Source organism: Podarcis pityusensis, assembly GCF_964106645.2.
Source record: "Podarcis pityusensis genome assembly, chromosome: 17".
Taxonomy (NCBI): Eukaryota; Metazoa; Chordata; class Lepidosauria; order Squamata; family Lacertidae; genus Podarcis; species Podarcis pityusensis.
The window spans coordinates 19,909,229-19,937,219 of NC_138042.1; the positions used below are offsets into that span (position 1 = coordinate 19,909,229).

Below are 27,991 nucleotides of genomic sequence, written 5' to 3' on the forward strand. Positions count from 1 at the left end.
CAAACTTGTCATTTGGACTCATACCACCATCTGAAGACGAACAAAAGTTAGGAGCAGTCGGAGGAACAGGTACTTAATAACAAAATGTCTCTGCAACTTCTTAGCTGGAATTGTAATGGTTTGAACCTTCCCCGAAGAAGACGCCAAGTTTTTCATATTTTGAAAAGAGAACAATTAGACCTAATATGTCTACAAGAGACCCATGTGACCAGGACACATAGGAAATTATTGGTAAACAAGAGACTTGGACAAGAATTTATTTCATCAGACAAAGTTAAGAAAAGAGGCGTGGTGATTTATGCAAAAGAAAAATTGGCTCCAAAGATGATATTTAAAGACGAACAAGGAAGATACCTGGCAATTGAAATACAAGTTCAAGGAGAAAAAATCTTGATAGTCGGAATTTATGCACCAAATGACGGGAAGGCGGAATTCTTCAAGAAGTTGCATGAGACTTTAATGGACTATCTAGACTATAGAGTAGTAATGATGGGAGACATGAATGGTGTAGTTTCCACAAATATGGACAAAGCACAGAGACAAGTAATTTCCAGGGAAGGGAGACTACCAAAGACTTTTTTTGAAATGACTGAAACTATGGACTTGATTCACATTTGGAGAACAAGGAACCCTCTTGAGAGAGAGGGAACTTTTTTCTCTGAAGCAAAAATGACATGGACAAGAATTGACCAAATTTGGGTAACTAGCAGTATGGCGCCAAGGATTAAAAAGGTAGAAATCTGCTCAAAGACTTGCTCCGACCATAATGCTGTAAAGATGGAGATGAAACTAACATCAACTGGATCTTTTAGATGGAGAATGAATGACACCCTATTTAGAGATGAAGAGATTTATAAGAAGGCCCAAAAAACACTGAAAGATTACTTTGAGATAAATTTGAGAACAGATGTGGAAAAAAGAATAATCTGGGACGCAAGTAAGGCCGTGATGCGAGGTTTCCTTATACAACAGAACTCCATAAAGAGGAAAAAGCAAAATGAAAGGAAAGAAAAAATTCTGGAAAAAATAAAAGAAGGTGAAAAGAAATTGAGGTCTAAACCAAAGTCCCATGAGATTCTGAGAGAAATAAAACACTATCAGGTGCAATATATGGAATTGATGAATCAAGAGATAGAATGGAGAATAAAGCAAATGAGACAAAAGACATTTGAATCAGCAGATAAATGTGGGAAACTTCTGTCATGGCAATTGAAAAAGAGGCAAAAACTGAACACTGTGACAAGTTTAGAAGTGGACGGAAAGATTATCCACAAACCAAACGAGATAAGTAATTGTTTTCAAAGTTACTTCAGGAAATTATATGCACAAGGGCCAGTTAACGAACAGGAAATAGAAGAATTTGTTAAGAAACATGGATTACCAAAAATTTCAGAGCAAAGCAGAAGGATTTTGAATGAGAAAATAACAGGACAAGAAGTAGAGGGTGCCATTCAGAAGATGCAATTGGGAAAATCTCCAGGACCAGATGGTTTGACTGCCAGATATTATAAAGCGTTGAAGGAATGGTTAGTACAACCACTGAAGGAAGTATGTAATGAAATTTTGGAGGGGAAAAAGGCACCGGAGTCGTGGAAAGAAGCCTTTATTTCACTTATACCGAAAACTGAGACTGAAAAGAACCAGGTTAAAAACTACCGCCCTATATCATTACTCAATGTGGATTACAAAATTTTTGCAGACATTATGGCAAAAAGACTGAAGAGAGTGTTGGTAGGGGAGATTCATAAGGACCAAACTGGCTTTCTTCCAGGGAGACATATGTCGGACAATGTGAGGAACATTATAGACATTTTGGAACTGTTAGAAGTGGACATCAATAGGAAGGCTGTTTTAATTTTTGTGGACGTGGAGAAAGCCTTTGATAATATTGGTTGGAGCTTTATGAAGAAGAATCTCCAAGGGATGGGGGTAGGTCAAGGGTTTGAAAACGGTATAGGTGCAATATATTCTAAACAAAAAGCGAAGTTAATTGTAAACAATGTGGTTACGGAAGAAATATCTATAGAAAAAGGTACACGACAGGGGTGCCCAATATCCTCTTTACTTTTTATATTAGTCCTGGAGGTTTTGCTAAACATGATTAGAGGAGACCAGTTGGTTAAAGGAGTACAAGTCGGAGCTAGACATTACAAGTTAAGGGCATTTGCAGATGACCTAGTACTGACTTTGCAACAGCCAGATACTAGTACTAAAAGAGTATTAGAACTAATTGAGATATTTGGTCAAGTAGCAGGATTTAAACTGAACAAACAGAAAACGAAAGTGTTGGACAAAAATTTAACATTGGCTGAAAAAGAGAAGTTTCAGAATGAAACAGGTTTAGTGATAACGAAAAAAGTAAAGTACCTGGGGGTAAACTTAACATCTAAGAATGTGAATTTATTTAAGGACAATTATGACAAATGTTGGACAGAGGTAAAGAAAGATCTAGAAATATGGTCAAGATTGAAACTCTCTTTGTTAGGTCGAATTGCTGTTATCAAGATGAATGTATTGCCTAGAATGTTGTTTTTATTTCAGACATTGCAGATTTTGGACAAGATGGACTGTTTCAAGAAGTGGCAGAAAGATATATCTAAATTTGTCTGGCAGGGCAAAAAGCCCAGAATAAAATTTAAGATTCTAACTGATGCAAAAGATAGAGGGGGGTTTGCCCTGCCGGACTTAAGACTCTACTATGAATCGGCAGCTTTCTGCTGGTTGAAACATTGGCTACTTCTTGAGAATACAGACATTTTGGATCTAGAAGGGTTTGACAATAGATTTGGCTGGCATGCATACATATGGTATGATAAGGTAAAACTGCATAAAGGTTTCAAAAACCATATTGTTAGGAAAGCATTATATAATGTTTGGATGCGGTATAAAGATTTATTGGAAAGTAAAACTCCCAGGTGGTTGTCACCAATGGAAGCTAAAGAGGTGAAAAAACTTAATATGGAGTCTAAATGGCCAAAATATTGTGAAATTTTAGAACAAGATGGGGAAAAAGTTAAATTACAGAGTTATGAGAAATTAAAGTCCAAAGTGCGAGATTGGTTGCACTATCTTCAGATAAACGAGACATTTAAACAGGACAGGAAAATAGGTTTCCAGATGGAGAGGTCAAAATTAGAAACAGAACTGTTAGAACCCAATACTAAGAATCTGTCGAGAATGTATAATCTGCTGTTGAAATGGAACACACAGGACGAAACGGTGAAATCAGCTATGATAAAATGGGCACAAGATATTGGTCATAACATTATGTTTGCTGACTGGGAACAGTTGTGGACCACCGGTATTAAATTTACGGCATGTAATGCCTTAAGAGAAAACATTATGAAAATGATGTATAGGTGGTACATGACCCCAGTCAAGCTTGCAAAAATTTATCATTTGCCCAATAACAAATGTTGGAAATGTAACGAGTCTGAAGGTACTTTTTATCACCTTTGGTGGACCTGCCCGAGGATAAAAGCTTTTTGGGAAATGATCTATAATGAAATTAAGAAGGTTCTTAAATGGACCTTCCCTAAAAAACCTGAGGCTTTTCTCCTGGGCATCGTCGGCCAATTGGTGAGAAGGAAGGACAGGACGTTTTTTATGTATGCGACCACAGCAGCAAGGATTCTTCTAGCAAAGTATTGGAAGACACAACAACTACCCACACTGGAAGAATGGCAGACGAAGGTGATTGACTACATGGGACTGGCAGAGCTGACTGGCAGAATCCGTGACCAGGGGAAAGAGACAGTGGAAGAAGATTGGAAGAAATTCAAAGTTTATCTTAGAACTTGTTGTAAAATTCAGGAATGTTAAAATGTCAAGGGGTTGGGAAACAGAGAATTGCAGCTGTAATTAACAATATTAGAAGAACTTAAAAGAAATTGAATTGAATATTTAGTTGTGAGGAGTTGCTGAAGAAATATAAAACAAGGATGCAGAAAAGGGGAGGTATGGGGAAGTCCGGAAAGTAAGGTTTATGAAAAAATGGTTATGAAATTATACATGTTTATATGTTTGTATGTTGGTGTATTGTGTATTGTTTGTTTTTTTTATTTTGTGTTTGGAAAATTAATAAAAAATTATTTTAAAAAAAAAAAGAAACACCACAAAAAAAGGCATACAGACTACCCTCCCCCAAAACTCATAACACTATATTCCCCGGTTGTTATGGTGAAAAGAAGAAGCCCCTCCTGAATGGTCAAAAACTATACATCACCCACAAGCTTTTCTGGGAAATAAATATGAAGCATGACACACTGGTTGGACCAGACACAATGTGAAACCATTGTTTCCTGCTAGGAGAACAAGCCATACCAAGGTTTGCATGCACCTCCTTCTCCGCTCTTCTCCTTTGTGTCTTGGATCAAAAGCTTCCATTTCCAGTTTTAGAGCAACCACAGTTCTCCAACCATGGCTACACAAGTTTAGATGCCACAGGGAACTATGCTTAGTTTAAAGGAGACGCTTTCACTTTTATCCTCTGCTACATGAAAGAGGAAGTTGGGAGGGGGTTGCCGGTGCAAGGCTGAGGATTATGTAGCCCATTCACATAGAAGGAAAGCATGGTTTTCCATTGCATCTGAACCAAGCCACTGGAAATAGCATCATGGACCTGCAGTAATTACAGTACCTTCAGCAACAGATAACAGAAAGGAAAACTTACTTTCTAGCAGTTCTACAACAGCAACAGGATCTGTAGCTTTTTCAAATACCTACAGAACGGAAGTGAAGGCAAAGACAAGGATAAAGTTATTAAAGCTATTAACCAATTAAATCATTTCCCATGTGATTAAAACCACAAAGTTGTGCTCAGCATAAACCCACTGAAATTAATGAATATGACTAAGTTAAGTCCTTTAATTTCAATCGGTCTTCTTTGAGTAAAACCTAGTTGAATACCACACACAGTTTTAACAGATTGATCAATCAGCTGATTAAATTTAAAGAAATGTACATATTACTGCACTTCCAAAGATTTATATGCTTTTGTCCTGCGAAAGTTCTATATATCCCACAATACAGTATATTAAAGAACAATCATTGGAAGGAAATGCCCTTTTTCTATTTTGTTTCTACTGCATTAAGCCAAAGAACAGTAGTCTCAAGAATTAAAAAGTGTGCTTATGAATTTCAGATTCCTTGATAAAACAAACAAACCTGCAGTCACTCATCAACTATATTCCAAGAAAAGAGCACCAAAATACTCCAATATACGGGCAAGATGCGTATAGATTTTGTGAACTAAATTGATAGTGCCACTGATCAAGATCAAGCCCTGCTAGAAGAGTATGGATGTTATCTTCAATCCCACTGAACAGGGCTGGTTTGAGGGGAGGGAGGGTCACGTGTCAGGTGTTGCCCTGTGCTGCCTTGAACCCCTACCAGAAGGCTTATTATGGGATGAAATGAGTAGCACTGGGCAGCAGCATGTTAATTCCCTCAGGATGCCTCTGAGCCTTGCATCTCACAGTTAACAATACTTGCCTCCTAACAAGCATGGCATTTTTGACTATGGCAAATGCAAAATGGAGATAAAACATACACAATCCCCTCACCCATTTACGTTTGTTGTGTCCAAGACTATGCAGAGCTTTTGGCCTTCAGCCAGACTCTCGATCTGATACAGACAAGTGCTTAGGTTCAAAAAAGGGGGGGGGGAGAGAATAAATACATCTTAGGAAAGGATTTTGCAAGACGCAATCCTAGGTTACCTTTTCAAACCACATTTTCTCGTGGAACAAGAGAGGGAAGATGGGTCGAAGGCTCTCAGTTTCCTTGCATTGGCCCAGGATGCAAACATGCAGATAAACATCATTCTTGTCCGTCAAGTACACACCAGGACAAGAGACCTGTGATGGGAGAGAAGATCAGAACAGTTGAAAGGAGACAGAAGCAGAAGGTGCATCGTGATTGTTTGCCACCAACTGCAAAATGATGAACAGACATAGCATGACAAATAGCAGCCGCCTCGGGCATCTAATTTTGAGAGTTATAAAGGGAAGCAAATGGCTAGTTACTCCATGCATGATCATTTTTACTGCCATTGGGTAAGCAGAAGAGTTGCTCATGGGATTCTCTAACTCAGTTGCCAAAATATATAACTTAATGGGGCAGGCAGTGTTTGCTGTTCCACCTCAGCCAGCAAAATGTGTTGAGCCAGCTCCGAGCACCACCATCACAGGCCCAGAATTCACTCAAACATTTACTTGGTCTAAAAGGTAAAGGGACCCCTGATCATTAGGTCTAGTCATGGCCAACTCTGGGGTTGCAGCGCTCATCTCGCTTCATTGGCTGAGGGAGCTGGCGTACAGCTTCTGGGTCATGTGGCCAGCATGACTAAGCCACTTCTGGTGAACCAGAGCAGCGCACGGAAACACCGTTTACTTTCCCGCCGGAGCGGGATCTGTTTATCTACTTGCACTTCGACATGCTTTTGAACTGCTAGGTTGGCAGGATCAGGGACAGAGAAACGGGAGCTCACCCTGTCGTGGGGATTCGAACCGCCGACCTTCTGATCAGCAAGTCTTAGGCTCAGTGGTTTAACCCACAGCTCCATACGTCACGCTAGCGCACAAAGCTTTGCCAGGAACCCTTCTCACCATTAATATGAATGGTGATGCCATGATGGGGGAGCTCAAACAGTGAACACAATCTCCAGTGATCTTTTCTCCATCAGTGAATCTTGGACAAGTAAGAACAATAACATATTCTGGCTTGGAAAGTAAGTTTACATTCTATGCTGCTGGCTTCTCTTTAAACTATAACCTGAGATCCAGCCCTACTCTAAACCACAGTGCAGAGAACCCCACAATTGTAACCAAAGACTGATTGTGAATTAGAGACATGAAGGCCTAGGTGGGGTGGAATGTGGAAAAATGAGGGAGCTCCCCGTTTTTCTGTTGATTCCTCCCCGCCCCGGGCCTTCTCCTCTATATTTCAAATGTTCTTGGATGATGAAACTTTACACAGTTCAAACAGCACACATATAGATGAGAAAACCTCTGGGCATGTGTAGAGCACAGGCAATCACCCCCTCCCCAACTGGACTGGGGAACGGCAAATCCTAACGGCATCGCGATCGAGGTTGAACTCTGGCTTCTCTCCCTTGGAAATAAGTTAGCGTTTTTTGCAGAAAGAAACAGGGCTTTGGCTTCCCGCCTTCATTTCCACTGCAACTTTCCCTCTCCCAACTAGGGGCAAAAAGGAAAAAAGAAAAAGGGAAGAGCAGATGATAGATAGATAGATAGATAGATAGATAGACAGACATACACCACACACATACATACATAAGTGCTTTTTTCCTGGGGTTACTCAAAAGTATGCAGTGCTGGCACCTTTTTTTTCCAAATGTTAAAAGTGTGGCACTGATTGTAACTACTTCAGGGTGAGTACGGCACCTTTTTTTAAAAAAGCACTGTGTATGTGTAAAGGTAAAGGTAAAGGGACCCCTGACCATTAGGTCCAGCCGTAGCCGATTCTGGGGTTGCGGCGCTTATCTCGCTTTATTGGCCGAGGGAGCCGGCATACAGCTTCTGGGTCATGTGGCCAGCATGACTAAGCCGCTTCTGGTGAACCAGAGCAACGCTGTTTACCTTCCCGCCGGAGCGGTACCTATTTATCTACTTGCACTTTGACGTGCGTTCGAACTGCTATGTTGGCAACTGTGTATGTGTACACACACACAATGTATATACATGCATACATACATGTGCACACACATATTATATAGAGGGGGGGCTATATTTCTTGGGTCATCCCCTCTCCTGCCCGCCTTGGCGTGTGGATCTGCAGCTCCACCTCCAGTGGCATCCTCACCACAAACACACACACACACACACACACACATATATACATTGATGTAGACAAGGTATATACGTGTATGCACACAAACACGTGTTGATAGGATCTCGCAGCTACATTTTTGAGGTTCTCCGCATCTGGCCCTGCACAGCCCCCCTCTCCTGCCGGCCTCACCGCATGGATCTGTAGCTCCACCACCACCTTGAGCGGCATCCTCCGGGGCGCGAGAGGGGCTCTTCCTTCCGCCAGGGCAGCCACACCGTCGCCGTGCGGGGAGGGGGGGGAGAGAAAGCGTCGTGTTGCCATGGCGACGCCAACGTTCCAGCGTCCCTCGCTCGCCGCGGGGAGGGAAGGGGAGGAGAGGAGGGGCCTCGGGTCCTTTCCCCCAGGCGCCTCTCTCTCTCTGACGGCGGGGGCTGGGTTTACTCGCGAGCAAAAATGTCCTAGCCGGGAAACTGGTGCAATGGAACAACCGGTCCCGCCGGCAGGTGGCCCTTTCTGCCTTCTCCCCTTTCTGCCTTCATGATGATGATGATGATGATGATGTTAATGGGCTGCTGAATAGCTCCTTCGGTAGAGCATGAGAGGCTTCATCATCTCAGGGTTGTGGGTTCGAGTCCCACGAGGGGTGAAAGATTCCTCCATTACAGGGGGTTGGACAAGATGACCCTCGTGGCCCCTTCCAACTCTATGAACCTATGTAGTAATAGTAATAATCAGTGCTTTTTTTAAAAAAATGTTTAGGAGTGCTCTCATTTGGAATCAAGAAAATCACAATTTTATAGTTCAAATCGGGGGAAATAAATACAGTAAATGGACAAAAGTGCAAAGATTCACAAAATGTTTAGGGGTATGCGTGCCCCTATGTCCCCCCAGAAAAAGCACTGGTGATAATAATAATAAGTTATTAATGGGCTGCTGAATAGCTCTGCCAGTGGAAGCATGAGACACTTCATCTCAGAGTTGTGGGTTCGAGTCCCACGCTGGGTGAAAAATTCCTGCATTGCGAGGGGTTAGACTAGATGACTCTCGTGGACCCTTCTCATTCTATGAACCTATGTAATTGTAATAATAATAATAGTAATACGTAATAGCAACGGCAGACGCTGCCTGAGCTGCCCAGAAGAGCCGGCGCCTCCGGCTCAGCCCACCGCGCAAGCGCGAGGCTTCCCTCCCTGTCTCCTAGCAACCGCCCGGACAGCTTTGTCCCCTTCACGTGACGCGGCCGTGGAGAGGGGGCGGGACGAGGCAGCGGCGCGGTGAGCTCATAAGCCGGCGACGCGGCGTTGTTGCCGGAAGTGCCTCCCGCAGGAACTTCCGGTGGGACCTTGTAGTAGAAGCCGGAAGTCCAGGCTGAGACGGGGCAGGGATGGCTCTGTGGCTGCCGCGCTCCCGGGACCTGCGCGCGGGGCAGCAGGAAGACCTCCTCCCCCGGCCAGGCACTCAGGTACAGCCGCTCCTCCGGCAGAGACGCCGAGAGGCTCCTCGGAAGGACTTACTCCCCTTCTCCGAGGGGGCGCTCGCAGGAACGGGGCAGCGGGGGGTCCGGTTCCTTCCCCTCCCTTGGTCGGTGGCGTCGCTCGAGGCGCCTTGGCGGGCCTGGCCTGGCTGCTGATCTCTCCTTATCCCCCCCCCCCCGACTTCGTCACTTTGGCCGTCTCCCTGGGGCCCCCTGGAGTCTGAGGGTTGCCCCCTGTCCTGGATAATACAGGATTATTAGAAGCATGCTGTTGTTAATCGTGTCCGACTCTTCGTGACCCCATGGACCAGAGCATGCCAGGCACTCCTGTCTTCCACTGCCTCCCGCAGTTTGGTCAAACTCATGCTGGTAGCTTCGAGATCACTGTCCAACCATCTCGTCCTCTGTCATCCCCTTCTCCTTGTGCCCTCCATCTTTCCCAACATCAGGGTCTTTTCCAGGGAGTCTTCTCTTCTCATGAGGTGGCCAAAGTATTGGAGCCTCAGCTTCAGGATCTGTCCTTCCAGTGAGCACTCAGGGCTGATTTCCTTCAGAATGGATAGGTTTGATCTTCTTGCAGTCCATGGGACTCTCAAGAGTCTCCTCCAGCACCATAATTCAAAAGCATCAATTCTTCGGCGATCAGCCTTCTCTATGGTCCAGCTCTCACTTCCATACATCACTACTGGGAAAACCACGGCGTTAACTCTACGGACCTTTGTTGGCAAGGTGATGTCTCTGCTTTTTAATTATAAGCATAGCTGTCAACTTTTCCCTTTTCTTGCGAGGAATCCTATTCAGAATAAGGAAATTTCTCTTTAAAAAAGGGAAACGTTGACAGCTATGATTAGAAGCTCGGCTCTGCCCTCTCCGGTCCTGGAAGGATCCTTTTAAAAAGTCCCATATGCTCAGAGACTTTGCTCCTGTTCATTGGGGGAGATAGGAAGACCAGAGCACTTGTTCTTTAGATGTCCCTTTTATGAAGAGGAACGTAGTGAGACCATTGATCCCCTGCTGGTGAGGCTCGCTGACCTCCAGGAAAAGCAAAAATGTGACCTTTGCCTGTTCGGCAAAGATCATAAGATGACCCATTTGATCGCCATATTCTGTGTACAGATCTGTAGGCGGAGACCATCCCCCAACCCAAACTAGTTCGTTAAGAAAATCCCCAAACTCGGTTCCATGGGTGACTCTGGATCATCTCTCGGTGGTAGCTTATCTTAAAGTTTTAAGTGTCTATGCGCTTATCGCATTTATAAATTTTAAATTTATTGTTGTACATTGTTTTAAATGTTTGCTTTCCTTCTGGGATTGCACCCCCAAGTGTGTTTTATAAGCTGGTCTCCGACCGTAATAAAAAAATTATCTACAGGATTATTATTATTATTATTATTATTATTGTGCCGCATTTCATTGTGAAAGTGCCACGTCCTGGAGAGTTTTGTCCTGTGTTTCAGGTCTCCTCTCTCTTTCTGTGCTAAGTTTGGGATCCTCTCCCAATGCATGCGTGTGAAAGGTTGTGTATTTTAAGCTCTGGGCTGCCAAGCACAGGCAGAGTTACAAATCCATGGTTGTGTGCATAAGGGGGGGGGGGAGAGAGAAATTGCATCCTGTTAGGCTGTAATAGATTGTAATGGGTTGCTTTGAAGTCGCTTCAGCGCCAGATGGGCGAAAAAATGCCCTCCTTTATTTTGCCAGAACAGAGGTGGCAAAATGGGATCTAGTTCTAAATCCAGCCTGCAGACGGTCCAGGAATCAGCGTGTTTTTACATGAGTAGAATGTGTCCTTTTATTTAAAATGCATCTCTGGGTTATTTGTGGGGCCTGCCTGGTGTTTTTACATGAGTAGAATGTGTGCTTTTATTTAAAATGTATCTCTGGTTTATTTATGGAGCATAGGAAGTTCATATTTATTTTCAAAATGTAGTCTGGCCCCCCACAAGGTCTAAGGGACAGTGGACCGGCCCCCTGATGAAAAAGTTTGCCAACCCCTGATTTTAACTGTTTACAGTGGTCTTTAAGATAAGTTATAAATTTCCCCCATTCCTTATTAAAATTTCTTTTTTAAAAAAAATAATATTTATTAGTAGTTTCAGAATTATAGAAAATAAAGAAAAAATAAAAAACAACACAATAGTACATAAAAAAGAAGAAGAAAACGCAAAAACCAATACAACAGTACAGCAAAAATATAAAAAAGAAAAAAGGAAGAAAAAAAAAGAAAAAAACACAAATCCCAAATTACATATTTATAACTTCCATTTGCTTGTTTCCTTGACCTCCTCACACCTCCCTTCTTGCATTCTAGTTCAATTAGTTATTTCAGCAAATTCTTTCCATCTTTCTCAATTTTTGTTACAAAATTTATCTTAACAATTTAACCTAATAATTAGCTCAACAAATCCTTTCCATCTTTCCCCATATTCTGTTATTCAAATTACCTTAGTTTATTTAACCTTATCTTACCCTAAAATACCTTAAAGCTTAAATCTTAGTTTTCAAATATACATAACTCCTGATATCATTTCTGCTAGAGTCATATAGTTTCATTCCAACATTTTCCCTAATATTCATTAATTTTAAGCTAATTCCCTAAATAGAAAGTTTTTATTTGTAAATTTTTTCCAATCTTCATCCAACGTCTCTTCTTCCTGGTCTCGGATCGTGTCAGTCCTTACTGTCTATTCCATCTAGTCCATCAACCTGGAAGCCTTAAGTCTGAGGCCCTTAAGTCTCTTCCATGTCCCTTCTGCAGTTCTTCTTCTTCTTGTTTATACTTGCCCTTTTCCTTGTCTTTTGTTGGTCTCTTTCTTAATTTCTTTCCTTTCTCATTGAGGAGTAGGTCTCTGGGGAATTCCAACCCAAAATTGTCTCCTTCTCTCTTCATCAAACCCACCCATTCCCCACAGTCCCACTCCCCACAGTCATCAATATAATCCAAAAAGTATTTAAAAGCATATTTCCAGGTCTCTCCAAAGTTAGGAACCTCCTCAGCTCTAAACTCCCCCTGGCCCACTCCAACTTCAATCTTCAATGACAGCGGCTTATGCTCCTGTAGGGCCTCGGGTCTCTCCATTTGTATTATTTGAGGTGCAACCGCATCCTCCTCCATTATCTTCTGCACTTGCCCAGACAGTACAGGTTCATGAGTTGGTCCCTGAATGATTTCTGTATCAATGTTCCCTGTTTGTCCACAGTTGTTAACCACAACAGTCATCAAATCCATTTTCTCATTCATCAAATCCATCTTCTCGTGCATCTGTTCCAGCAAAGCACTTGTCTTGCAAAGAGCAAGCACCCAATCTTCCTCCCAGCTCATCTTTAGTCAAGGTCAGAAGAGACTGGTCCCACGATCTTAATCTCACAGCTGTTGAGTCCTCAAGTATACTGCAGCAACAATTTAACAAGCTCCCTCTAGAGGAGACAATTTCTATTTGTATCCATTTTTTTTTAAGGCAAGTCCAACAAAGGAAAATTACTTTCATTTTTCAGATATTTTCCAGATATTTTGTTTCTTTAGAATGCAAAAGGCAACATTGGAATCAGTTTGTTTCTCTTCTTTAGCTATCTGTCAAAGTATTCCATTCACAGTCGATGAACCTCTCCAACAATTTCTGTCTCTGACACCCCGTTCCCAGGTTAGAGACGGTGGAAACTTATCCTTCTTCACTCCCTCTCCTGCTAGGGTTGAACAAAGTCCCCCCCCCCCTTTTCTCCTGCTTCCAAGGGGGTTTCAGTAATTCTGAATGAAGGAAATTTAGACTTTTTTTAACAGCTTTCCAGGCTTTAGCTTACAAAGTTTTTGCTTTAGTCTATATACAAAAAGCGGAAGGCGGACTTCCTGTTTTGAACCTTCCCGCTTCGATGCCAAATTGAGATATTTCTTAATCCAATTTTCCGTTTCTACTCACTGGTACTTGTTTTAGATCCAATTGTCCACAGGAAAAAGTCAGCGCTCTCCGGCAATGGCTGTGCGGCTTCACTCCGTGAAAATAGCAATCAGTTCGCAGCACCGTGCCACTCACCCCACTTCACTCCGGCGCCCCAAAATGGGGTTCCCGGTGAGTAGGGGGGCACTCCTGGTGCCCTGCCGAACCCCACGTTCCTAGGCTTCCTCCGCCTGGGATTTCTAGCGGGTCCCCACCTTCGCCGCGGTTGGAAGACCCAGTTTCCACGGAGCCCGTTCCTCCGGTCGGAGGAACTCCGCCATTCACCGATGGCGCTGACCCGGAAGTGCATTCCTTATTAAAATTTCAGTCTTTCTGATTCTTCCGGTCATTTTAGCCATTTCAGCATGGTACATCAACTTCATCTGCCATTCTTCTCTGGTAGGAACTTTATCTTCTTTCCATCTCTGGGCCAATTGGCCCACCTGCTGTATTCATTGAGACCTACATCAAGTAACCACTAAGGGCTGAAGCCATGCAGCTGCTTCATACATGTTTGCTTAGAAATAAACCCCCGTGTGTTCTTTTGAATGCATTCCTAAATAAGCATGCCTAGGTTTTCACACTTACCTGGGAGGAACCCCATTGAACTCAGTGGACTCTGCTGGATGGTACTGTTTGTTTCATAGGGCAATTGGGAGTACTTAATATGAATTACTTACCTTTTAGTACAGCCAGTTGTGAAGGATGAAACCTTCTTTTCTTCTGGCAGTGAAACCAAAGGAAACCAGGCTAACAGAGGTAGGGTGGAATGACCTGTTACTCCTACACCACTTCATTCTCATCCTATTCCACTCACCTTTATGCAATCCCTTGTCTCCTAAGCCTGTCAGGCAACTTAGTACTGGCATGGAAATGCAACAGGCTGTCAGAGTGGAGAGATTGATCACTCCAAGCCTCTACCTACCAGTCTGCTTTGAAAGAAATCATTTGTTTACTAGTGTGTTAAGAGGTAGTAGTAATAATAATAATTTATTATTTGTACCCCGCCCATCTGTCTGGGGTTCCCCAGCCACTCTGGGCGGCTTCCAACAAAGACCAAAAATACACTAAAATGTCACACATTAAAAACTTCCCTGAACAGGGCTGCCTTCAGATGTATTCTGACTGTCAGGTAGTTGTTTATGTCTTTGACATCTGGTGGGAGGGTGTTCCACAGGGCGGGCGCTACTACCGAGAAGGCCCTCTGCCTGGTTCCCTGTAGCTTTGCTTCTCACAATGAGGGAACCGCCAGAAGGCCCTCAGCGCTGGACCTCAGCGTCCAGGCAGAATGATGTGGGTGGAGACGCTCCTTCAGGTATACTGGGCCGATGCCGTTTAGGGCTTTAAAGGTCAACACCAATACTTTGAATTGTGCTTGGAAACGTACTGGGAGCCAATGTAGGTCTTTCAAGACTGGTGTTATGTGGTCTTGGCGGTCACCCCCAGTCACCAGTCTAGCTGCCGCATTCTGGATTAGTTGTAGTTTCCAGTAGCCCCACGTAGAGCGTATTGCAGTAGTCCAAGCGGGAGATAACTAGAGCACGCACCACTCTGGTGACACAGTCTGTGGGCAGGTAGGGTCTCAGCCTGCGTACCAGGTGCAGCTAGTAGACAGCTGCCCTGGATACAGAATTGACCTGCACCTCCATGGACAGCTGTGAGTTGAAAATGACTCCCAGGCTGCGCACCTGGTCCTGCAGGGACACAGTTACCACATTCAGGATCAGGGAGTCCTCCACATCAGTCCACCCCCTGTCGCCCAAGAACAGTACTTCTGTCTTGTCAGGATTCAACCTCAATCCATTAGCCGCCATCCATCCTCCAACCGCCTCCAGACACTCACACAGAACCTTCACCGCCTTCACTGGTTCTGAATTGAAAGAGAGGTAAAGCTGGGTATCATCTGCATCTGATAGCTATGGAGGGGGGGGGGGGTTCTTCTTCTCTGTAGTCAGCAGAGAAGTATAGTCTGCTATCTTTTTAAAAGCTTAGTAACTTTCGAGGGTTTATTCACAAAGTTGTTAATAGCATCCTTTAACTGCCTTCTTGCTATTTTTAGTGCATTTTTATGTTAAGGTTTCAATGCTATTAATGATAGTGACCCCAGAACCAATGAGTGATATTTATTTTGGAATAATGTAAATGTCATCTCACCCCTGGAATGAGGATAGACCTGCGTTTGTGGAGCAGGTTAACGTGATCAGCTTTGCCAGAACTTTTTAATGGGTCAAAGCAAATACAGTGGTACGTCGGGTTAAGTACTTAATTCATTCCAGAGGTCCGTTCTTAACCTGAAACTGTTCTTAACCTGAAGCACCACTTTAGCTAATGGGGCCTCCGGCTGCCGCCGGAGCATGATTTCTGTTCTCATCCCGAAGCAAAGTTCTTAACCCGAGGTACTATTTCTGGGTTAGCGGAGTCTGTAACCTGAAGCGTCTGTAACCCGAGGTACCACTGTATCGGCCTCATGCTGCCTCTTATTTTTATTTCTGGCATATTTCCTGAACTGACCAGCTCTGAGGGCTCTTGGATTGCCTCACAATTAAAGATAAATGTATCAAAATATAAAACCGTAGAGGCAAGAAAAGACAACATAAAGCCTTGTAATTAAATACATTTGTTGTAGCTTTAAGCCCCTGAGAAGCACAATTGAAATGGAGACCTGCTGTGAGTTGTGATGGTTGTATCCAATTTTGTCCCTGCACAAGTAGAAAAGACTTAAGTGTGTTCAATATTATTATTATTTTCTCCTCCTCCATACTATCTTCTGCATGCCCTCACAATCTGCTTTGTTTTCTTCCTGCCCTATAGCTCTCCAGAGCAGATTTTGAGGGTTGCGTCTGGGAGGAGAAATATCCTTGACTGAACAGAAGTACACTTGCCCAGTGTTACATTCCACCCTGTGTGTTTATATGTGGGGAATGAGGACACAAGGTTGCACATTTTTCTAGGTCTTTGCTTAGATACAAAGCACTCCTTTTATGTATCTGTTTTGTATACAGTCCCTTGGGCAAGCATGCATTTTAAAAATACTCTTCATTCGTCTACACTCTACAGACTGTATAAATTCTGTCCGTTTCGCTCCCAAATAATCAAAAGGTTTTTTTTTCTTAACACAGATTTATGACGGGATTGAATTGGCTTGTCAGCAGCAAAAGGAATTTGTAAAGAGTTCTGTGGAGTGCAAATGGAATTTAGCAGAAGCCCAGCAGAAACTTGGCAGTTTAGCGTTGCACAACTCCGAGTCCATGGACCAGGAAAATGCCAAAGCACAGACTGAAGCTGCAGAGTTGAAATGGAGGGAGGAAGAATGGCGGCGGAAGGAGGAGGTGTTAAGGCAAAAGGAAAGACAGGAGCTGTGGAATACAGATGTTGTTAGTAAAGAGGTATTTAATAAGGTATGGAACAATTCAGATTGCCTAAAACCAAGACACAGCCACAAAAGATGCATAGAAGCTGCAGAGCACTTTTAAAGCAGTTAAGTAACACATGTTACTACTGTACTGTATCTCAATGCTGTCCAATGCCCACAGTTCTGCCAGTACAGTCATACCTTGGGTTGCGAACGTGATCCGTGTGGGAGGCACGTTCTCAACCAGCAGCACCGCGTCTGCACCAGTGCGTGACACGATTCTGCACATGCGCGTGATGTCAATTTGTGCTTCTGCACGAGCGCCAAAACCCAGAAGTAACCTGTTCCAGTACTTCCAGGTTCAGCACAGTCTGCAACCCGAAAACACACAACCCACAGCATTCGTAACCCGAGGTATGACTGTATTAATTTCAGTTGGTTTAGGCACATCTAAGTCAGTATAGGAGTGAGCTGCTAAAAGTTCTTGTTCTGCTGCATCCCAGAAATCATCTCGAAGAGTGCTGCTGTGGGTATTCAGATTTCAAACAATGTATTTCGTATCAGAGAAGCAGGGTATGTTTCACAAGTCAACTAAGCTTAGACTACTGTGTGTTAACTTGCCTTGTTCCCATTGACTTTTCGTTGGCAGACTTAATACAGACTCCACCCACCTGAGAGCCCCATTGAATTCAATTGGACTCCTGAGTAGGCATGGTTAGGTTTGCACAGTTGAACTGGCGAATGAATGGTTCAAATTCAGACCAAAGAGTTAATGAGAAAGCCACTCTGGAATTTTAAATAGCACATGTGCCAGGTCTTTAAAATTCAAGCTCTTATGAAATAAAAGCTGTAAAGACATTATGCACAACCTGAACTAGGAGTAATTTGCAAAGGGTCTGATTTTCCTCACAACCTGCCCTCCAAAATAGTTTCTTCTTCAAACTGAGTTATTTGGGAAACTGCTGATCAGCTGCTAAAGGCTGCATTCACACAACACGCAAATTAAGTCTTCTTGTGGCTGAGCTAAGCTAAATGTGTTGTCTGAATCAGGACCTGTAACCCAGATTTATTCTTGGCTATAGCTCACGCTTAACCACAAGTCCTTGTTCATATAACACGCTAAGCCAAATCTTGACTTAGCTTGATGTGGTGCTAGCAGCAAAGAGGATTGTGGAGGAGCCGATGGTTGCCTTAACATGCCATGCAAACCATACCTGTTTGTGATCTGGAATGATCTGTCTTCTGCAACAGATACTCTTGACATCTTCCACTGATAAGTGACTCCTGAACAATTGCAGCGTTGTAATAATTTCTTGCTAAGTATTGTGATGGGGTAGATAATTAACCAACACTGAAATTCTGTTTGCCAGAGTTTTATTAATCAAATGAAAAGGAAAGAAACGGAAGATGATGCAACAAAATCATTCATGCAAAAACATGAGCAGAAGATTAGGCATTTTGGTAAGCTTATATTTGGTTATTTTTCTTAGCCTCTGTTTATCATGAGCTGTAACATCACACCAGCACTGTATATTCACATTTTAGAAAGTGAAGCAATTTGCTTTAAGTCCTTAGGATTCTTGGGCTTGCATTTTATATGGTAGTAGTGCCATTGTAGTGGGACGCGGGTGGCGCTGTGGGTAAAACCTCAGCGCCTAGGACTTGCCGATCGCATGGTCGGCGGTTCGAATCCCCGCGGCGGGGTGCGCTCCCGTTGTTCGGTCCCAGCGCCTGCCAACCTAGCAGTTCGAAAGCACCTCCGGGTGCAAGTAGATAAATAGGGACCACTTACCAGCGGGAAGGTAAACGGCGTTCCGTGTGCTGCGCTGGCTCGCCAGATGCAGCTTGTCACGCTGGCCACGTGACCCGGAAGTGTCTGCGGACAGCGCTGGCTCCCGGCCTATAGAGTGAGATGAGCGCACAACCCTAGAGTCTAGCAAGACTGGCCCATACGGGCAGGGGTACCTTTACCTTTACCTTTAGTGCCATCCTTAGGTGACTGAGCTGAACCCTATGGGAATCAGACCACTGTTAAATTCATAGTTTGGGGGGGGGGGGAGCACAGCATGGCTAACTTTTATGGTGATTTTATAGACAACTTTGAGCTCAAGTCACATAAGACCATTTTTTAATTTGAAAAAGAACTATTTTGGTTGCATCTCATTGTTTTTCCAGGCATGTTGAGCAGATGGCTTGACAGTCAGAGATTTCTCTCTGAGCACCCATACCTTGTCTGCGAAGAAACAGCTCAATACCTCCTTTTATGGTGCTTCCATCTAGAAGCTGAACAGGTATAATTTACATCCCATTCTACTTTGAAATGGAGAAAGGTGTACAAATAGATCGGTTTCTGGTTTTATCCTTCCATCTGGTTCTAGACATCAAGACTGTTCTGAAACCTAGAATGCTCTGGTGAGGACCGGTAGCCTATCACTGCATGTTAATGTCATCTTATCTGCTAGACTGAACCATCAAGAAATCAGCAGAGGGTAAAATGAAGGTGTAATATGACCTCGCAATCCCTGCCCTAATAAACATATATTCTCTTTCATTAATCTGTGGAGGGAAAGATATAGTCTCAGATAAACTACGTGTTGAGATTTCACAAACAATAAGTACATTTTTTTAAGGAGGTCTTTTGCCCTGAACTCACAGCTAGGTTTATTATTGTCCTCCTGCAAGCTGTGAACTGGCTTTCTCAAGCAAGCATCTGCCAAGGAAGTTTTTCATTTTGAAATTGCACCATGATAGCTGCAGCTCCTCACGGCATTGACCCACCCTTTGCTTTGCTGCTGCTCTTAAAAGGTGATGATTCACCTCCCATTCAGTTGTGTTAGATCGTACTTTTAAAATTAATGCCAGCCATGGGGGCACTTGGAGAGGAGGGTGTTCCTGGTGCTACAAAGCCCCAATAGGCAGGTGCTTGTTTAGCTTTCTCACTCAGCTCAGTGCTATAGACACACCTTTACTTTAAAATGTCTTTGTTAACTTGCAAATTTGGTTCTTTTTGTCTCATTTGCTTTGTTTGTCACACCCTGAGCTCTTTGGAAGAGTGTGATTTGAATGGCTTCCATATGGTTCTTCGGTAACGCTGGTCAAGAACAAATTTGTTGTCTGCGTTTTTTCAGTTGATTTAAGACAAATCTGATGCGCTGAATCCAAAAATCACATTGGTTTTGCTCAATCAGGTCAAGTTTTTGAGCTATGGCCACATGTCTTTTTTTACGTTTTTGTTCACATGTTCGCTTGTGTGGAGCATTTTAGAAGAAGTTGGTGGGGGTAAAATGCCATGTTGAATAATTGGTTTGATTGGAAATGATTATTTTAATGACTTGAATGCAGTATTCAAGTCCGATAGTTCTGGGTGAGTATGTCGAAAAAGGGATCAGTTTGAAGTCATAAAACCTTGAAATCTTCCATAAATTGGTGCGGCAAAGCATAAAGTTGGGGGATCAAAACTAAGTTAATCCTGATCTTTAATCAGCACGTCGTCCTGTAGCTCATTGTGATGAAATTCCAGTGCCTATCTTCGGAGAACTTCCTGACATTAGTGACGAAGATGCCTCCAGTGTTGAAGGACATGAAGAAGAAGTGGTTCTTGAAGATGATGCTCCACATCCATTTTCCCAAAAGGAGTTGAATGATCTAGTTTGCGACCTCAGCTTGTCAAAGGACTCTGCCGAACTGTTGGGATCCAGATTGAAGGGGAAAAAACCTCTCTGACAGTGCTCGCATCAGCTTCTTCCGCAACAGGCATCAAGAGTACCTCCGTTTTTTCTCGGAAGAGAAGGACTTGGTGTACTGTGCAGATATTGCGCAGCTTCTGCTCAAGCTTGGAGTGCCACAGTACGAACCCAAAGATTGGAGACTGTTCATTGACAGCAGCAAGCGATCACTGAAATGTGTTCTGCTACACAACGGCAACCAGTTTGCCTCTATACCCCTGGCTCACTCGACTACACTGAAGGAGAACTATGAAGCGGTGAATGTGCTGGAGAAAATTGGTTATGATCAGCATAAGTGGTTTATTTGTGTTGACCTGATGGTGGTGAACTTTTTGTTGGGACAACAGTCAGGCTTCACCAAGTACCCATGTTTTCTGTGCATGTGGGATAGTAGGGACCGTGCTCAGCATTACACAAAGGACTGGCCTGTGTGGGAGGAATTGGTGCCTTGCAAAGAAAGGAACGTCATCAACGACCCTCTGGTGGACAGAGACAGAATACTCTTCCCACCGCTGCACATCAAGCTTGGCTTAATCAAGGCTCTGGACAAGGATGGTGACTGCTTCACTTACTTGTGCCAGGCTTTTCCAGGATTGACCATGGAGAAGTTGAAAGCTGGCATCTTTGACAGTCCTCAGATCCGTCAGCTCATCAGAGATCCAGAGTTCAGAAACTCAATGAACGAAGTGGAACTGGAATCGTGGAAGGCATTTGTTCTGGTAGTGAAGAACTTTCTTGGCAACAATAAGGCCAGAAACTACGCAGAACTTGTCAACAACATGCTGACTGCTTTCAGAAACCTGGGCTGCAACATGAGCGTCAAGATGCACTACCTATTTTCACATCTGGACCGGTTTCCTGAGAACCTGGGTTCAATGAGTGACGAGCAGGGGGAGAGATTCCATCAGGACATGAAAGAGATGGAGACCAGGTATCAGGGTCGCTGGGACGCAGTCATGATGGCTGACTACTGTTGGACTCTGAAGAGAGACCTCCCTGCCACTGAGCATTCCAGGAGTTCCAAGAAACGGAAGTTCAAGCCCTGAAGTTTGAAAAATGGTGAAGCAACATGCAATTTATGTGTACTTACCTTTATCAATGCCCACCATTCAGTTTACAGTAAACCTGACCTGATGGAGAGAAACGGATGCCATTCCCTGATTCAGCAGTGCAAAAATACCCTAAATCAGTTGTAGAAATCTAGACAACATTCAAAAAGTAAAAAATTGTTGCCCAGTGTAATCTACTCCAGCAGTTTAAGATGCCAAACTTGCTTGGCTTCAGACAATACCAACCAAACTATTATGGGACAGCAAATCATTTCTGTCTACAAACCTAAGACTTTGCAACTTGATAAAAGTTTGATCTACCTATGGGCCTATTAAGTTTTTGCTTTACCCCACGTCAAGGGTGGGGAAACCAGCTTTCTAGAAGTTCATGGCCATCTCTGACCATCGGCCGTGCCGGCTGGGGCTGGTGGGAATTAGGCTGAAGAGCCACATGTTCCCCATCCCTGCCCTGTGTGTTTTTAATAGCAGATCTTCCTGTACACCTGCTGTGAGCTAATGGCTTCAGATACGGTTTATTTTTATCTATATGTAAAAGTATGAATTGCAAAGAGATTAAAATGTGTAGGTACCTTGCATTCCTCCCCACGGACCCTTGGAAATCTCCCTATCTCTGAGAACTGACTCTCAAAAGGCTTGTTGTGCGATGCGTGAGACTCAGCTTTGCAACAATAAGCCATAACTAGGGCTGGGAGATATAGCTATATATTGTCCAAAACTGGTTGGACGTCCATATCATGATTTGGTTTCATAATTTTTGACCTGGGAATATATTGCAAATCATGATGCGTGTGTGTGTGTGCTTTGTAAAAATCACAGTGTGGGGGAAATTGCAAAGCCAGCCAAGGCTTCTCTGGATTCCTGCAGCCCCTGTTGATTTTGCCAGCTCAGTTCTTCCCTGCCTCCGACAAGAGGCAGCAAATCACAAGAGCAGGCGCTGGCAAAAATCACGATGCAGGAAAACCCGTGAAGCCAGCCAATGCCTTTACATGGCTCCATCCTTATTTCAGACAACGTACTGTATCAGTATATTGCGATGTTCAGCTGGTGATATATTAACGCTGTTGAAAACCAGATATCGCCCAGCCCTAGCTATAACATAAGCTTAATTACAGCTAGCCGTGTATAGCTACACACACACACACACACACACACAACCATGAAGGGGATATGTTGTTGGTTCCTTACGTATTGATTTCACCTTATTTTCAGAAAGGCGCTCTGATGGAACAAGTAGCTCACCAAGCAGTGGTAATGCAGTTTATTATAGAAATGGCCAAAAGCTGTAACGTGGATCCACGAGGATGTTTCCGTCTATTTTTCCAAAGAGCTAAAGTAAGTTGGGCTTTCTTTGTGTGTGTTTTTTAATTGTGTTTTATAAACTAGAATAATGTTATACAAATAAGTATATCAAGTTTTCTAATGTCATACGTATATCACAAAAATAGCATAATAAATGTGGGGAAATATCTGCAAAATATTAGTGGTCAATGTCTGAGTCCTTGGTTTATGAATTGGTTTAAATAATTAGGAAGAAGGAGAAGGAGAAGGGGAGACGAGAGTGGCAGGTGGGGTGGGGTCGGGTGGTTATGCTTCTATTATTCTACTTAGCGGGGTTGTATGGGTTCTCTTACTCTTCACTTCTTGTATTTCCTTGGTGGTGAGAGAGGTTTGGTGTGGTTGATTGTCTTTGGGTAAGTTGGGCTTTCTGTTTAGGGTGGAGCATGCTGAATAGTTTTGAGGAATCCATTCGATCCCTAGCAGAAGGTTCGTTTTAGATGCTAAAATGCCTATTCTGTTCTGATAATTAAGCTTATTTATAACTTTCCTGGCCACAGAAACTTTGGATGAGATCCAGCCTAGGGGATGAGCAAGCACCTGCTCCTACAAAGGGATTTCCCCTTCCCCTCCTCTTCCGTACATTCTCCCTCAAAATCTGCTTTTAAGGGTTGGGGGCAGATTTGGGAGGCATGCAGGGGGCTGTGGGGGAGAGGGACAAACTGGAAGTCCCTTTGGGCAAGCAGGCAGATGTCACTGTATGTTGCATTTTTTTTTCCCAGCACAGGGTGAAAAAAACTATTTAATTGCTTGTTGTTTGTTTGACAGACGGGAGAAGAAGGCTATTTGGAGGCTTTTAAAAATGAACTTGAAGCATTCAAATCGAGAGTGAGGTTTTGTTCACAGTCTCAGAACTTTCAAGCTAATCCTGCTCAGAATCCTTCATTTTATCCTGATTTCAATTGTATAGGAGAGCTTGCATCCTTTCCACAGGTAAGTCTTAACTTTTTTATAGTGAATGGGTAGCTGGCCTAAGATACTTTTGTCATCCTTTCCTTTGAGCGCCTTGCTAGAAAAATGTTTGTTTCCTCTTCCTACCTTAAAATGGTTTGGGGGAGAGGAGAGGGGGTAATATACCTAAAATATTAGAATTTTTTTCCTGTGGGCTGAAAATGGCAAAACTAGCACTTATTCACGCGAAGAGACTTTTGTATCCAGTGTTTATAACTGGACTGTACAGTACTGCTTCCAGCCGTTCGCACTCAAATAGCACCATCCCAGAGGTGTACTGAATTAAGTTTAGTCCCCAAATCACAGGCAAGCAGTGTTGCACATTCATTGCATGGAAACGTAGAATAAGGTTCGTTTTCCACCTGTCTGTTTTGGGAATTGTGGCCGTAGGATGAGCCATGTGAAACCAGACCCGTCAGTCCCCGTGCAGCTGTTTAAAACCCGTCTACTCAGTTTTCCTGCTTTGGTCTGTGGTTAATACGGACGCAGGTGGCGCTGCGGTCTAAACCACTGAGCCTCTTGGGCTTGTCAGCGGTTCAAATCCCTGCGATGGAGTGAGCTCCTGTTGCTCTGTCCCAGCTCCTGCCAACCTGGCAATTCAAAAGCACACCAGTGCAAGTAGATAAATGGGTACTGCTGTGGTGGGAAGGTAAACGGCATTTCTGTGTGCTCTGGTTTCCTTCACGGTGTCCCATTGTGCCAGAAGTGGTTTAGTCTTTCTAGCCACATGACCCGGAAAGCTGTCTATGGACAAATGCCAGCTCCCTCGGCCTGAAAGCGAGATCAGTGCTGCAACCCCATAGTCGCCTATGACTGGACTTAACCATCCAGGGGTCCTTTACCTTAATACAGATGCTTTGGAGTCAAGTTGGGGGTGATGTCTTTCCTGGCTTCAGCAGACTGACATTTCTAGGTTATGAATACTTACTACATAGCTTACTGGTTCATTATCTGTATGCACTTTCTGCACTCAGAATGGTACATAGGGTCATCCCGTCCCCCGTTTATCCTCATAACTTCCCCATCAGGTAAATGTAGCTGAGAGATAGTGACTCATCCAGTGAACTTTGTGTCTGAACAGAGATTTGAACTTGGGTCATCCTGATCTAAGACCTATAGCACATATGCCCCTGTTTCTATTTTTCCAGTCCATGGAGTGATTCAGTTCAGTTTTAACTTTCCAGCCACCATCTGTCTCTCCCCACTCAGCCCCCGGTTCATGTTAGCCATCGCCCCACGCATAAACTTTCCGGTAGCCAATATGAAACTATTGGATGAAGTGGCTCTCATCAGATTCTTGAGGATTTCCTCAGATTACTTGCTTTGAAGATGTATGCAGTAAGTCTCAGCCTTCCCTGGACGTTGCTGTTGCTTCTTACCCTGTCCATGTTTCTTAATCGGTGCAAGGCTGGCTCTGATTTCTGCATCAAAAGAACTGTTTTGTAGCCTTGCACAAAGCTCCTGGCTTAGCTCTGGGCAGTGGCTAGTAATTGCTCAGAAGACGAAAACAGGGAGACTGCTGGTATACTATGAGACTGCGTGGCGACTATACTACGGCTGAATGTTGCAAAATAAACTGTTCACAACCCTACAGGTGATTAGGAGGCAGGAAGTTTTCTGCGACTCAAACCAGAGTTTTGTGTCTAGTTCCTGTCTTCAGCTGACTTGTTTCTTGTTCTCTTCTTGGTTACAGAATGCAGATTCACTTCAGGGCTGCAGTTTGAACTCAGTGGTACACAGAGACGAAGACGAACCTAAAATGATGGATACAGTATAGTATTCCTAAGACTGAGCCCAAGTTCTCTTATTAACAAAAAGAAGAATGTGGCAAATTTCCTAGACTTATTTTTATGGGTACTGCACTTTATTTTGAGTGTTTGTTTTTGGGAGAGAGGGTATTCCAGAAACACACTTGTCTTTTTGTTGGAAAATGTGCTGCTATGTTTTGGGGGGTTTTTTAGGAGAGGGGGATTATTGTGTGTTACTGAATGTGAAACTGGATGTTTTTCTGCTACTACTAAACCTTGCCTTTTTAATTTTAGGAATCCGAGTTTGAAAAAGAATCTGCACAGTTGCAATGTTTACAATTGATTGATTCTAGAAGGAATCTGCTTTAATCTTATTAGGAATACCCTTGTCTCCCTTGGGATACTAAAAATCACTGTAAAGCATTCTGTTGCTTGCAATGGTTGATGCTCAGATCTGATTTTATCATGAATAGCAATATATCAGTGGTTGCTATCAACTTTGCAGATCTGAATGGCTCAGATAAAAGCACTGGCCTTTTAACTCTGTTACAGGGATTGTTTTTGGAAAAAAAGACCTTTTAATATTTTGTTTTGCCACTTTTATGTCTTGATGTGTAAGTGGCCACAATTTCTTATAATGAAATTATAAAACAGTATTTTCTAGAGACACACTCATGAAAAGAACCTTCTTTCCTTGACAGAACTGGCTAAAACTATCAGCCATTAGTGAGAGAGGAGAAGACAAATCAATACTAATTGGCTGCCTTTGTACCTAAAAAAAAAAAAAGTATATTATTCTGTGATGATGTCTTTAAAATGAGCATTTAAGGGCATTCAGGTGCCAAACTGATTTGACCTTGTTTTCAGTTAAGTGTTGTGAGTGTGGCACTTAAAATCTATTTTGGAAGGGTAGCTGTGCGTCAGGGCATGTCGTCAGTTGGCAGTTTTAAAACCAAAACATCTCCAATGATGTTGTCAGTGTAGGCTGAGCTCTGTTCTCTTTCCCCTGTGTTTTGTTTGTGATATCCAAAGTATATAAAACCACTAGAGGTGGGCGATATTTCGATTCAGCATCTGAAACCGGTATGAAGTTCAGATCGCGACACCGGTTCTGGACTTTCAGAGCTGGCAAGACATCGCTCCCGTCCGCCTTCACTGTGCTGGTTGTGACCGAGGAGCCATGATGTATCGCCAGCTCAAATTGCGTGCTCGCCCGCCTGCGCATTTGCCCTCGCCCAAGCAAGCGGGGCAGGCTGCGTCTTTCCTCCTGGATAGTCGTTCCTCCTGCGACAAACCAGGAGGCAAGAGGCGCCTGCCCCACTTGCTCGGGCAAAGGCAAAACGCGCAGGCAGGCGGAGCACCTTCTCGGCTCCCTGTCCCGAGGCCGGGGCTGGGCTGTAGAGGGAGGGAGGGAGTGGGCAAGAGTCCCTTTGCCCGAGCAAGTGGGCAGCCTCCTTCCATTCCTCCTGGTCGCTCCTCCCTCCCTTCACAGCCCAGTTGCATTTTCAGCCTTCTTCAGTGTTATTTCAGACATCGTGATATATCACGACATCAGGGTATATCACGATGTTGAAAACCAGATATCGCCCAGCCCTAAAAACCACCATTTCTCATCCAGTTATCACACACTGCTTCCACTTAGCCAAACCAGGGATGTAGGTCTGTGTGTTGAAAACATGAACGTGCTGCTAGCTTTTTCTACCAGTGCACAGCCATGTTTACTAAGTGCGTCTTAATCAGCGAAGCACCTTGGGTTGCATCAGTCCCAGAATCAGGAAGGTACTGTAGAATCTGATACGATAAGTTCTTTCGTTTGACTCTGCTCCCTTGCTCTGCCTAATAAGTAGAGGAAAAGTATACAAGGCTATAGCTAAGTTCCTAAGAAACAAGATACATGCAAGGGGCAGCCTTCCATGTGCACAATGGGGATTGTGTCTGTTGTCTGTCCACTGTCAGGGGGACAAACTGCTTTTTCCACAAAACAGCGGTTCTCCTGGCATTCCTGTAATTCTTTGGCTCTTGGCCTACATGTGGAACATAATTCCCTCCTCTAACATTTTCTGGTTAAATACAAATCACTCCCTTCCACTGTGGCTGGACTTTGCAGTTAAAAGGAAATGAAGGTCGCTTGTTTCCTTGGACATGATTATTGTCAAGCCCAATATACAACTGGAGAAGTCTGAGAGGCTAGTTGAGATTGTGAGATGTGATGAGAGAGAATCATGAATGCAGCTATTTTACTTTTGGTGTGGGTGGGTGTAAACAATGTTAGACTCCTGGATGCCTCGAACAAAAGGGATGGTGGTCAAGAATACATGAGTTTCTAGTGACTGCATAGTAACACTTGAGTGCTTGCATGTAAAAGCTTCTTCCATGTAAAAGATGGTGTTTTGAATAGTAATTCCCTTGAATAATCTTGTTGTATATATGAAATAAAAAATTATTCAATTGTATATTGGAAAAATTATGAATCCCAGAGACCAGGGAATATTTTGGGCAGAAGCAGAAAACTTTCAGCAAGGGACTAAAGATGCTAGAATTTATTATTCTGTTGCCTATGGAACCAGTGTAAAAGACAAAAGCAGATGGGCCTTGATAATATTAGGTTCTACG

The 27,991-nt window shown here is 43.5% G+C and overlaps 2 protein-coding genes across 6 annotated transcripts in view; one reads left to right on the forward strand and one right to left on the reverse strand.

The window, feature by feature from the left end:
* Positions 1-8,315, reverse strand: part of SPATA6L (spermatogenesis associated 6 like) — a 31,169-nt gene extending 22,854 nt beyond the window's left edge. For 2 of the 5 annotated variants that reach the window (XM_080987879.1, XM_080987877.1), the window contains exons 1-3: positions 7,984-8,315; positions 5,721-5,858; positions 4,673-4,721 (exon numbers count right to left, since the gene is read on the reverse strand). In XM_080987879.1, coding sequence (XP_080844005.1) covers positions 4,673-4,721; positions 5,721-5,858; positions 7,984-8,115 — 319 coding nt within the window. In that variant the 5' untranslated portion in view covers positions 8,116-8,315. Of the gene's footprint in view, positions 1-4,672; positions 4,722-5,720; positions 5,859-6,608; positions 7,228-7,983 lie in introns of those variants that run through there. The other 3 variants (XM_080987880.1, XM_080987876.1, XM_080987878.1) reach the window with 3 other exon arrangements.
* A 785-nt stretch (positions 8,316-9,100) lies between these two features.
* On the forward strand, positions 9,101-27,831 carry CDC37L1 (cell division cycle 37 like 1, HSP90 cochaperone). Its single transcript, XM_080987928.1, has 7 exons — positions 9,101-9,256; positions 16,317-16,595; positions 17,920-18,010; positions 18,725-18,840; positions 22,554-22,676; positions 23,448-23,612; positions 25,324-27,831. Exons 1-7 carry the CDS (start codon positions 9,179-9,181, stop codon positions 25,405-25,407), a joined length of 936 nt encoding a protein of 311 aa, XP_080844054.1. The 5' UTR covers positions 9,101-9,178; the 3' UTR covers positions 25,408-27,831.
* The last annotated feature ends 160 nt before the right edge of the window (positions 27,832-27,991 follow it).

What these genes read in the sequence shown, in the direction of transcription:
- CDC37L1 (XM_080987928.1), top strand. Translation starts at nt 9,179, where the DNA reads ATGGCTCTGTGGCTGCCGCGCTCCCGGGACCTGCGCGCGGGGCAGCAG. An exon ending in GCAGAAGATTAGGCATTTTG is followed by an intron (nt 18,011 to 18,724) that starts GTAAGCTTATAT and finishes TTGTTTTTCCAG; the next exon opens with GCATGTTGAGCAGATGGCTT. An exon ending in TATTTTTCCAAAGAGCTAAA is followed by an intron (nt 22,677 to 23,447) that starts GTAAGTTGGGCT and finishes TTTGTTTGACAG; the next exon opens with ACGGGAGAAGAAGGCTATTT.